The sequence below is a fragment of the Stegodyphus dumicola genome, chromosome X1 (assembly GCF_044657685.1).
Source record: "Stegodyphus dumicola isolate Sdum_Otavi_A_Nest chromosome X1, ASM4465768v1".
NCBI lineage: Eukaryota > Metazoa > Arthropoda > Arachnida > Araneae > Eresidae > Stegodyphus > Stegodyphus dumicola.
In genome coordinates this window covers 232594074-232607144 of record NC_140780.1, presented here as the reverse complement: position 1 = coordinate 232607144, position 13071 = coordinate 232594074, and the positions used below count along the sequence as shown (strand labels likewise).

At 32.8% G+C, this 13071-nt stretch overlaps 1 protein-coding gene across 1 annotated transcript in view; it reads right to left on the bottom strand.

Annotated features, from left to right (window-relative positions):
• LOC118186572 (prolyl endopeptidase) overlaps positions 1-13071 on the bottom strand; it is a 161400-nt gene that overhangs the window by 77395 nt on the left and 70934 nt on the right. The window contains exon 7 of the mRNA XM_035356683.2: positions 11944-12056. Coding sequence (XP_035212574.1) covers positions 11944-12056 — 113 coding nt within the window. The remainder of the gene's footprint in view (positions 1-11943; positions 12057-13071) is intronic.

Sequence of the window (13071 nt, the reverse complement as noted above, 5' to 3'; positions counted from 1 at the left end):
ATGTCTAAAATATTAAAGAAAGATTATCTTTACCAATTCTGTAACAGCAAAAAGCCAGAAACCTTTTGGAAAAAAAAAAGGAGGGAAAAAGTGCAAAATTAATTTTTTAGAGAAAAACTGATGCATTTTCTGAGAATTTTGAATATTCTGAGACAATTACATGGGAAAAACGCTTACTATGAAAAAATTAAAAAGAAGACATTTTTAATTAATTACATAGCTAATTTTGCTTTTGCTAAGAGCTGTTTCATAAATTGTGCTTTATAGCATTATACCTTGTTTATTTTTCAGATTCAAAATATTGTATAAGTTGCCAAAATGAAACTTTATAATATGACAGAATAAAATAAAAATGTTTTTTATTTTATTTATTATATCAAATTTAGAACCGTTTAATAAAATAATTCACATTCCTAAAAGCGAAAACTTGTTTAAGAGCTCTTTATTAGAAAAAATGAATTTCGAAATGCTTATGTTTCACTTCTTGCATAGAAACTCGAGTATCCCATCATTTATATTAGAAATTGGAACAAATTATAACCCATGAACACATTCAAAAGATAACCATATATGTCAGTGAATTGCCAAAAATATTCCTCCAAAATGGTAATTCACACTCAAAATGGCAGTCATAAAAACAGACAGAAATTTCAGATGATTAAAATTAAGGACTTTCTGCTGATTTTGGCCAAAATTAAGGTCTTTTAAGGACCAAAAATCGGTTCCAAAAAATTTAAGTACTCTTAAGGACCGTATGAACCATGTATTAATAAATCATGCTCAGGATTTCATATATTTTGTTATCTATTAGAGAACAATTATTCACTTATCAGCTTAAAATGAATTTACTAATTTTAATAATTATTATACATCTGTGTATATGATTCACATAGATGAAAGTGCACATTACTTAAATATCATATATCAGTACTTCGAATACGTTTTCCTCAATGTACATCATTAACATAACTAATTTTAGCTTCTTCAACAATATTTCCTTCAACTTGAAACTTATTTCCATTTCTGTTAGCTATATATAGAATGTTTCCCTGTTTATTGATCACTTCTGCTTTAATTTTGGTAAAAATTACTTTTAAATAATGATCTACAATTTTTGATACTGACAGCAGATTTTCACTTAAATTTAGTACTTGCAGAACATTTTCTACTCTTAAGATGTTCTTATTTCTGTCAGATTGCATTTTAATGCTACATATACCAACTGATTTGATCATGGCCCCGTTTTCAGCTGTCATTATTTGTTGTTCTTCATCTTTAAAATTAGTAAATATTTCTTTACTAGTTGCCATGTTAGATGTGCCTCCTGAATCAATAATCCCTTTAATTTTCCTATTCTCTTGTTCATTTATTTTATTCTTTCCATCATTTCTATCTTGATTAAGATATGAGCTTTATATTTTCTTAGATACTTCAAATAAGCATGTAGCTGATTCATAGTCTCTTTCCTTGCTTGACATTCTATAAGTTTTATTTGTTACATTTCTTTGCTGTTCTAGTTTAGTTTTAATTTTACATTCAGTTGATTTGTGGCAGAATTTTCCACACCAACAGTACTTTATACTATTATTATTATTATTTCGACATTCTTTTTTTTAAATGTCATATTTTCCACAATTAAAGCATCTTTTTTCATATTTCGATTTTATCCAGTTTTCTTTTGCCTTAGAACTTACTTCTATTTCTTTTCCTCTTTGTTTATTTTTTTCCTTCTGTTTCTTTTAAAGCTTGTCTAATTGAAGCTAGATCTTTCTCTTTATTGCTTTTAATAATTTTAACATCAAATTTAAATTCCTTTCTGAGTCCTTCTAGTATGAAGTAAATTAATTCTTTATCTCTTATTTCATCTCCAAATTGAATACTTTTACTTTTCAGAATTAAAGCTCTATTCATATAATCATCTACTGATTCATTTTGACTCATTTTCAGTTGAGTTAATTCTATTCTACATTTCATTTGAATATCTTCTGTTCTTGCTGCCATTTCATTTTTTTTACTTTCTTCTATAACTTCATTGCGTTCTTTTCATCAGCATATTTTAACGCTTGTGGAGCTGTCATAGTTTGATTCATTATATTTCTTGCTATTGCATTATTATCATCCCATATTTCCCAAGTTTTTATTTCTTTTTCGAAATTAACATCATCCTTTTTTATATGGTTTTGGTGGTTCATCAGCTTCTATCACACTTCTCCATATTTTTAAACTTCTTAATTCACTTTCAATTCTATTGGCCCAAATAAGATAATTATCGTCACTTAATTTTTCTATATGACTCAAATTTATCATATTATATGCCATATTTTCTAATTTATATTCACTAATTATAATACAAGTCTAATTTATCTCTTAGAGAAATTGGCGATTTTGTTAAGCTTAAACAACATCAATACTCTATCTGAAAGTTTATTAACAGACGAGGCAACCTCGCTCTGCTACCAAATGTTGGTTTTTAAGATTGGCATATAAATAACATTCTCAAAAGAATCATCCACTTCTAACAAAAACACATTATGGCAATATACAAAAAGAAAACTTTATTAAAGAAAATCAGTCATATGAAGTCTTACCACATTCTACCAAACCATAACAAGAAACTCTCTCAATTCCAGATACATTTTTAACTCATTCTTTTTACAATTTAATATCAATGTTGCCAAAATATTAAAACTTAAAATTATGCTTTATAAACAAATACTATCATTACTGAACTATGAAAAATACTACCTGACAACCACAATTAACTAAATTTCTTTTGCTTATAATATACTTCATTTCCCATATTATGTTGAAATACTTAATTACAAAAAATGTCAGACATATTTTTACTTCTATAATATAAAATAACAAAAAAAAGTTACAGAATGAAAAATCCCATTTTACAGTTGTTTGTTGTGATGTTCACAATAGTGCACAACTGTCATTCAGATTTCCTTTTTCCACTTTTCAAAAAAATTGCTGATATGCATATACAGTCAAAAGTCTTTAATCCGGACGTCCATAATCCGGAATGATCTATAATATGCACCTCAAAGCTACAAACTTTCTGTGTGAACGCATAATGCATTGACGCATGCGCATATACGTTTACGCATGCATGTTGAATGTATAAGCTAAGCTAAAATTATCTATTTCAGTTAATGTTGCAGTTTGCGCTGTTCCTTAATCTTCTAATTGGATCCGGCTTATTATTTTTTGCAGATTGTTAGAGCAATTTTATAAAAGTAAGCTTGAACTTTCGATTATGTCAAAAAGAATTTCCGATTCTGGAGCTGCCAAAGGATCTACAAAGAGAAAGCATGTTTCGATGTCCATCAAACAAAAAGTGGAATTGCTGCAAAAAATGGATAAAGGCATGTCCTTTGTTTATCTTACCATTCCGAAATCTTTTTATCAATTTCACACTGCTCTGTGGAGGGAGGGGGGGAGTCACAGCGCGCAATGAACTGCAAATTGACCTGTCAGCACTATCCTTATCTTCAGGGCAGATGCTTTCATTTTATTCAGCTTATAATTCCTTACTAAATGTAGTATTTCATCTCGATTTACTCCGTCTTTGATATGATTTAAATCAAATTCCTCATCTTCATAAATATCACGAATACACATCAAATAGCTTTCTGGGTGCAATTTTCTAATTTCGACTATGCGTAATGTATGCTTTACGCATGCGCGTGTTGAAAGAAATGTTTACTAAAGTAAACAAATAAGCATTAAGTTTTTTTTTTTTTTTTTTTTTTTTTTTTTTTTTTGTAAATTTTGATACCCTTTAGATCATAATTGCTCTTTATTTCATAAATTACGGTGTCATATTTTTAATTTTATAATTTTTTCACGCCATCTTACCAGATTTAAACTGATGATCTATAATCCAGGAAAACCGACAATCCGGAATCGCCAAAGTCTCGACGAGTCTGGATTAAAGACTTTTGACTGTATTTTATTTTCTCTTCTATTATTTTTCTATTATTTATATCTCATCTGCTTTTAAATACTGTTCTTTCAACAGTTTCAACCACACATCTCCCTTAACACTTTAAACAGCACCAGTATATAAAATATACCGGATGACTGTCAATTTTTTAACCTCCTAAAAAATGCTAATTTTCTACACCAAAACTTTAATTATTTCTACTGTCTTCCTTAGATTGTAAATGGTAGCACTACCCTTTGAATGCTCAATATTTTGCAGTTATGAAATTAATATACCTTGTTTCAGGGTGTCATGTTTGAAAATTCATAAATTCTATTGGAAGGGGAGAAAAATTCAAAATCTGCAAATATATGACATACACATGTTGAATCTTATATACTTAACTGCATTTCAGTCAAAACTGATAACTAAAAGAAGATTATATGATTTTTAAGAGCGGTATATAAACTTGGGGTACCACACCAACAGATGGCAGAATTTCTTTACATTATAACTGTTTATCATGTAATAATTTGTTTATGATTAATTACATTGTAATTTACAAGTTGTTTAGGACTTAATATTATGTTCATGGGTGATGGGGAGTTTAGTGACACTGTGCTAAGAATGAATAAAAGTATTTTAGATTCTTTTTATTCTTTGTCTACTCCAGTCGAGTTTCTCATTCATCTCTGTTTACCCTAAAATTTTAATATCACCACTTCATCATTTTTCCAGACTCATCGATTTCACAATTGTTGTCTGACATCAAAATTTTACACAGTTGTAGGGATTAAATGTGGCATGTAGCCCCAAACGATACCCATCACTCAGTGTTTTCAAAAATCCTAGTATGCAGCGAAAATGGAAAGAGGTGATTGACAGTTAATTTGCCATGTAGGGGTCCCACGATCTCCACAAAGGGGCTGTGATAAGAGCACACAAAAGGAAAACTCACTTACAAACATGGGAAATAGAAACGCACTCTTAGTGGAATGAAAAACTGCTGATTTGAAAACATGCTTTTATGCTTTACGGAATCGCTTTTTGTTAATTTTAGATGAGAGACTAGGGAACACAAAAGAAATTTTTTCCCCTGGATTAAGATACACAAGTAGGTGGTTTTTGAAATAAGTCTTCCCAGTTGGTGAAAGGATGGAAAATATTTCTAAGGCGAGTTTTAAATGCAAAATATTTATCTTTGGAAGGGGAAAAAAAGGGGGAGCATCAGTTTTTTAAAATGGTGAAGTTTTATATGAAAACGTCTAAAAGAGGACTTTCTGTCGAGGAAGCAATTACTCTGTTTGAAGAGGATCCAATATTGCTGTCTCTGATACTTCTGATGAAGAATATTCAACACAAAATAAAGAGGTGTATGTCTCGCATGAGTTAGACTCAAATGAGAAGTCGTGCTGGCAATATGCAAGAGACAGCCCCCCCCACACGTTAGAAATAACATGGGAAAAAAGAGAGGTGATAGTAAATCCAGAATTTTTACAAAGAACAAGGCCATGGAATGAAGTTTTCTCTTTGGAATATATATCCCCTTTTGCACTATTTCTCTTCTTATTTCACATGGCGCTGATAGAAAACAAAGTTTTCCAGACAAATTTATATACAAAAAAAACACCATAAGCCTTTCAACAGATTAAATTTATCTGAACTGTTAAAATTTTTAGGAATAAATTTATGGATGGGAAGAGAGAGGATCCCCAGTTATGGGGATTATAAGTCCTCTTCACCAGAAATGCATGATATGCACCAGAAATGCCTACATTTCTGAACAAAAGCCCATGAAACAATTTACGTGCGTTTTATCCCATCTTCACCTTAGTGACAATACTTTTCAACCTAAGTGAGGAGTTTCTGAATTTGATGCACTATATAAACTGCAACCAATTTTGTCAAATTTGGCAGAAAAGTTTTTGAATGCATTACATCTGGACCAAAATCAAGCTTCAGATGAGTACATTATCATTTTTAAAGGTTGTAGTTCATTAAAGCAATACATCCCAAAGAAACCAATCAAATGTGGCTACAAGGTATGGATGCGGTGCAATGAAAGTGGATTTGTCTGCCAATTTAGCATTTATACTGGTAAAATAGGAAGCAGCAGGGGGAAAAATTGAGCAGAAAGAGAACAAAATGTGTGCATTCCATTATTTGGGAAAAATCACATTTCTATGGACAATTTTTTTACAACATATAATTTATTTAGATTTCTAAAAACGCAAAATATTTATTGCTGTGGAACAATAAATATAGGAAAACTTGCCTAAAAACCTGAAGGAGGAAAAAGTCTTAGGAAGAGAAGATTTTGAAGAGACACTTGAATGTCTTATCAAAATCATCCGATTGATATTCTTCAAGTACAAAGAAAGGAAAAAAAGGAACTGTGAAAAACATACCCTGCCTAAAAACTGTTGTGGACAATAGCAACAACATAAGATTTGTAGACTAGTTTGATCATTTGAAAAGTATATATCAAATTGAAAGTAAAAGCAAAAAATATTCGCACAATGTTTTTTCCCCCATTTTTTTAGATGTAACTCTAGTAACCTCTTGAATATAAAATAAAATATGCCACAAAAAAATCTGTACAAAAATCTGAGACTTTTGGCTAGAAATTGTCACAGGATTAAAAAACTTGAGCAAAAATGATAATATTCCTAAACGTAAAATTTCAGTGAAATCACCTGTTGCCATAAAAGCACAGAAGCCCTTTGTGCCACAAGCAAAAAGATTGAAGTCCACTGAACATCTTGCAGTGTGATGCAAACTAAGACGATGTAACCGTGCAGTACGGAAAAGGAAAAAAAAAAAAAACCGTATGTGTACCACTTGTAACATTCCTTTATGCATGCAAACGAAAAGTGAAAATGTTTCAAGAAGTTTCGTTCGCAATATCATTTCACGGATAGGCATATGTTTATATTGGTATAATATATATGTCTATACATATAAATAAAACTGCAATTCCTACTGAGTATTGCAGTTTTATATATAATATTTTATGCCTCATTTTGTACACTGGTGTGCAAAACTTAAGCAACAGCAGTGTTTTTTTGCCATAACTCCACGAGAAATCAACTGAGAGACATGAAATGCAGAAACGAAGAAGAGTATTATGTACGTAAAGGATGACGAAAGCATCGAAACTGAAAAAGGAATACAATGCATATGGTATGGAATCAAACAAAAACAAGCTTTATTGAACGCATAGTATCGTGACTCATGATTGTCTATCCAAGAGGAAGAACAACTAGCAGATGTTCGTAATATGGGATATGCCCTCCCCTCACTGCAATGATTGCTTCGCACCGTCTCTGCATACTCAGAAGCAGCTGGTGCAACATTTCTTGTGATAGGAGTGCCCAGCATCTGTTTAAGTTGTTGGGTGTTCTCCGGAGGATGTAAGCGTGCTGCAATGCATCTCCCCAAAGCATCCCACACATGTTTGACAGGATTTAAATCTGGGGAGTTCGCTGCTCAATCCATTCGAGTGATATCTTCACTTTCCAGTAACTCCTCAACCGATGCGGACGTGAATTCAAAGCATAAAAATTAAGTCTGGGCCAATGGCACCTCGGAACACACACACATGGGGAAGGAGTACCTCCTCACAATAGCGTTCCCCGGTTACAGACCCTCTGTCAAAAACGTGGAGCTCAGTTTGGCCGTTCAGCATAATGCCTCCCCCCGCAAAAACTCCAGGACCACCATTACGGTGTCTTTCCTTGATGTTACTGGGATAAAACCGGGTCCCGACCTCTCTCCAAATCAAAACGCGTTGAGAATCGCTTCTGGTACTGAACCGACTCTCATCCGTAAAAGGACACGACTCCATTGATCAGTTGTCTAGTTTTTGTACTCTCTGCACCAATGTAATCAGTGGCCAACTTTCAACAGGAGGCAGCATTCAGGACGGCGGGCGAATTGGCCCCCTTTGTGAAGGCGTCTGAACACAGTAAACTGTGACACTTGTCGCTCCGTATCTGTTGCTGAGCTGTCGCTGTTGCCGTTGCTGTCCCATTGCTGAGCAATGGCGCTTGCTGACTGCTGTTGGCCTCTTTTTGCCCACAGGACAATATATCGGTCATTCCCTGCAGTTGTCGTCCTCAGGCGGCCACCACTAACTTAACAGCTGTACCTGTGGTTTGGAACGCTTTCCAAACACGCGAAACGACACTTTTGTTGATTCCAAACTCTTCAGCTACACTGGTGACAGTACGCCCCTCCTCCAGCTTCTGATCATTCTTCCATGTGTGAAGTCATCCAGGTGATTTCTTCTAGCCATATTTCACGAACTGACTCACTGGCACTTGCAGCGAATATGTTGAATTGCATCTCCGTCCTTCCTTTTATTCTACTGTTGAGCTGTGCGTGCCGACATCACACGTTCTGTGTACGCTCACGCCGCCTCTGACGTTTCGTTCCTGATATTTGCATACACATGACGTTTCTACTGACTTACGTGTTTATCGTACTCATGTCCAGACCTCCTTTCCTGCAATTTCATGGCTATCTGCTAAATTTTTACATTGTTGCTTAAGTTTTGCACAACAGTTTATAACTGCTACAAAAACTTAAATATTAAAATTTTATAATCTTAGAAAATTAACTGTAAAATAAGTGTTCAAGAAATGCTATTTTTTCTGAAGAACACTCGGCCATATATTCCAGAAAACATCTAGATATCATATTTAAAATGTTTTTGTTCTTATTGATTATATAAATTTTTCTATAGATAACAGAAAAGTCTAGCATTTCTTTTTCCATTACAGATACATTATTAGTATTATTTGTTTCATTATACACTTCATTTTAAAAGTATATCAAATTTTAAAATTTTTTCTATGGTACTATTAACAATATAGTATAACCTGTATTTGCAGAAAAGTTTGAAAGGTGGTTTCACAGGCCCCCATGGGGGCCTGATAATTGAAATAAAAGGGCTTCGACCTCTCTTAGTACTTTACCTCTATTAAAGAGATATTCTTCATAAGCTAAATTATATATCACTACCTTATTTATACAAAAGTTTTAAAGGAACTGGTAGGAGGCCAAAAAGATTGAAAATCGAAATAAGGGCTTTAACGTGTATCAAGTATTAAAATTGTTTAATGCCTTTCCTTCCGAAACAAAATGATACATTACAACCTATATTTACAAGAAATTGAAAAGGGGCATGATAATCAAAAAGAGTGCAGGCGGTGATTTTTGGTGTAATAGCATGCTCCTTTAATACATTATTCAAAGCATAAAATATAATAACTTCAACATTGCAATATAATTTTTCAGCTGAGTCTTAGTGTGTTTCACTTATCAATTTTTTTATTTTTCAGCTGAGTTACATTATACTAGTTCAGATACAGCATGATAAGGTTTACACATGTAGTATTATATTTGCTAAAATTTTTCATAAAATAATAATATTGAAACTACATCACTTTCAAAAGCTTTCTACCCATATTTACATAAGTATGTTCGGCTGGGTGATATCATCAAAGTGCATAAAAACATAAATTTCCAGCAAAATTTTAAAAGTTTCTGACTTCAGACTTGCATAATTATATTGAAGCACCCGTTAAATGCACATCAAATGTATGAAAAATTATATTAAAAAATAAAAATCAACAATTGCCAGCTACATGGAAAGTCTTTGGGGGGCCACCAGTATAAAATATATATCGGCCCTCAAAATTCCAGATTTGACTCTAGACTATTTTTTTGTAAAGTCTCTTTTGTAATCCAGATCTAGTCTCTTAATCTCCAGTTTTTTTTTTTTTTTTTTTTGTCTTAGGATTCATAAGTTACAATTCATGCAAAATTTTACCACAATTTAAATTATTTCATTTACCACCCCTGAAAGGGTCAAAAGATTTACCACTAAACATTTGTCAAATGCCATTGCTTACCCATCAGATAGTTTCTTAGTGGATGTACTACAGAGACCAAAAACAAAGCAATCACTATATCGTATGACAAGGTTTCGATACATGTTGCAGAATTGTAAAAATTTGTTCCATGTGAGAAACGAGTCGTTATGTGGCATCACTCTCATATCAAGATCTCGTCGCATGCTTGGAGAATACGGCCCTAAGACATCATTCTAACAAAAGTGCGGCTGGCAAATCTGTTGTATGGTGAAAAAACCTCATGCAGAAATTTTTCAAATAATATTGTGCAGGTTCTTGTCTCAGATCCAGGATTTTTTGGACTTAAGAAACCCTGGTACACTAGAACACTTGCTTGAAGTAGTGGTGAAATTTGAAAGCAGGCAAGTCTTATCAAGGAGGCACACATGGGGAGACGAGAAAAGACACGAGGAATTTTAAAAAAGCAGTAGCCGGCAAAAGGCCTAAGTTTGATGGCCCAAGGCAGTTTCAAAGCCAGCAGTATTTTTCATCCACTAATGCTAATTGCCAAAACAAAAATCAAGAGAAGAAAGGGCTGGAAGAAACCTTTAACCCCTAACTGCCACGGGCGTATATATACGCCAAAATGTCGCCAAACTACCTGTTACCATATTCCAAAGATTAGCCTAATACTTCTTCGCACCTTTACTTTTGTATATTGATCAAAAACATAGAGTTTTAAGAACTAACTCGGGAGTGATAGACTGACAGTAGTGGTTTCCAAAATTTATTTAAATGTTTTTCTTTCTTATATATTCACAACCAGTTGATGCTCATTGTGACAACTTTCTACATCAGAAAAAGTCTTTCCCATAAAATTTAATATCCTTCTGAATCAGCTTACTTATTTTTCAATCCAAAGATGGGTAATAATCAAACATTTCATTTGAAAACTTATTTTTCAATTTCCTTAACCCCTTAACTGCAGCGGGCATATATATATGCCTTGCTCAGCCAATGCGTTAACTGCCATGGGCTTATATATACGCCCTTCCAAAATACTATTATTTGCTTTGCGCGGCTACCTGTAAAATTATTCGCAAAGCTTTGGAATGCAACACTACAATGACCTTGTCAAAGTACGTGAAGGAGGATACTATTTCCGAGAAGTGTGGGGAGAAATTGGAGAGAGGGATGTGTCTAAAGCGGTGAAAGTAATGACTGCACAGTATTGGCTGGTGCTGTTTGAGCAAAACTGTCTTTTCTTTATTCTGTGTCCTCCGTTTTTGTTTTTGTAGTAGATTTCAGGAATAATGAAAGATATAACGGATGTTTCAAACCCGTTAATCTTTTTTGAATTATTTTTTGTTGTTGCTGAAACTAACCATTTTGTAGACGAGTATATGAACCAACACCTTGCAAACGAAAAATCAAGAACAAAATTATGGCATTCAACCAGTTCTGATTCTGAAGAAATATATGTTTTTTTAGGCATACTGATTTCACAAGGTATAACACTGAAACCTGACGTTACACTTTACTGGTCTAAAAATAAATTGATCGAAACTCCATTTTAAGGATCTTTTTTATTATAAAAACATCACTTTTACTTTTTTATTATACCTACATCCTTGTATTATACTTTTACTCTAAACATTAAATTTTGTGCATTCATTTTTTTCTTTTATTATTTATTTTGTGAAAGTAAACAGTTTTTAGAAAGTAAGACTTGCACTGACTTTTACCCTAATACATCGCATAACTAGGCGGGCCCATCTGAAAAACCGTGGCACAGGGAAATGAATCTTGTGCTTTTTCTGTGGCAGTTAAGGGGTTAATACTACTTTACTCTCCATCCTAGAAAACCTGCATTCAATAAATTTTATTTAGGAGTATCAAAAGCTTTCTACAAAAGTAAAAAAACTTACCTGCAAATTAACATTTTAACTTACAGTTTCTACCAGTCATAAAATGTGTACTTTATATAATCAAATTATATAAAAGATTAGTCATTAAATTTTAAAATATATTATCTCAAAAATAAGTGAGGAAACAAAGTGCCACCAGTCTGCTAAGCAAAAAGAGAAAAACAATTTTACTGGAGAAAAAATAAATATCATTAATTCCCCATCATCAAGACAGAAATCAAAATACCTGTAATTCCACCAGGAAGAGCTGTTAAATCACTGATATATAAAATAGAATTCTTGCAGGTCTCTCTGACAGAAATAAGAGCGTAACGACCACAACTGCTTACTTTACAAGCCCTGGAATAAAGCATATTTAAATTAAATGTAGTTTGTCAACAAGATATATATTTAGATAAATTACAAAAATTATTTTGTAAAAAAGTCTAAAACAGGTGAAACTAAAATAATATTTCCAAGCTGATGCTAAGCAAAATCATATCACCTAGATGAACACTTTTTTTTTAAAATAAATTATTTCCTTTTACAGTTATATATTTCAAGCTCTCAAAGTTTACTCCTCAAATCTTTGCTTTCTAATGAACTCAAATATTTGAAATCAGTTGCTATTGACAAAGGATTTTCTCCCAAAGACACTGACATCACCTTTAGAAAATTTTCATCTTACCATCAAACAAGACATTCAAGTGTTAAAAATAACATTAACTTTCTTGTTCTATCATTTCATCCTTCTTCAGTTACAGAATTGCACAGATTCTCCAGAAATTCATTTTTCAAATCATCTCCTTACCTATCAATAAAATGTATAGTTCAATTCCCAAAGATTCCCTTTCTGACTTTAATTCATGGAGAATTAATAGCATATCCTGTCAATGCGGTTTCACATATATCGCCCCCTCCCACACACACACACACACACACACACAAAAAGGCATAAAGGTTCACATTAAGGAAAATGAATCTTAGTGTGAAAAGAGAAAATAAATTTTATAGCTAATCATATCTGGAAATTTAATCTAAGCTTTGAGTAGGAGTTGCTGAACTGAATTTTCTTGAAGCTTTTCACATTCACAAAAATTTATCTTTTTTATAGTTAATGATTTTAATTCCAATCCAGTCCTCTTTCGAACTCTACAAATGTAATTTTTTATGTTGTTACAATTTTTGTGGATAGAAAAGTAAGCTTCCTCCTTGCTTTACTTTACTATTGGTGTAAATGTGCTTGTGCCTCCTTCCTTCATTGCAGAATTTCTTTGTTTCTCATGAAGAGGAACCTGTCCCAACTCACTCTCGAAATTGATAGTGTCTTGGTAAAATCTATGCAAAACACAAAATTGTTGCTTTTCCTAGTAAG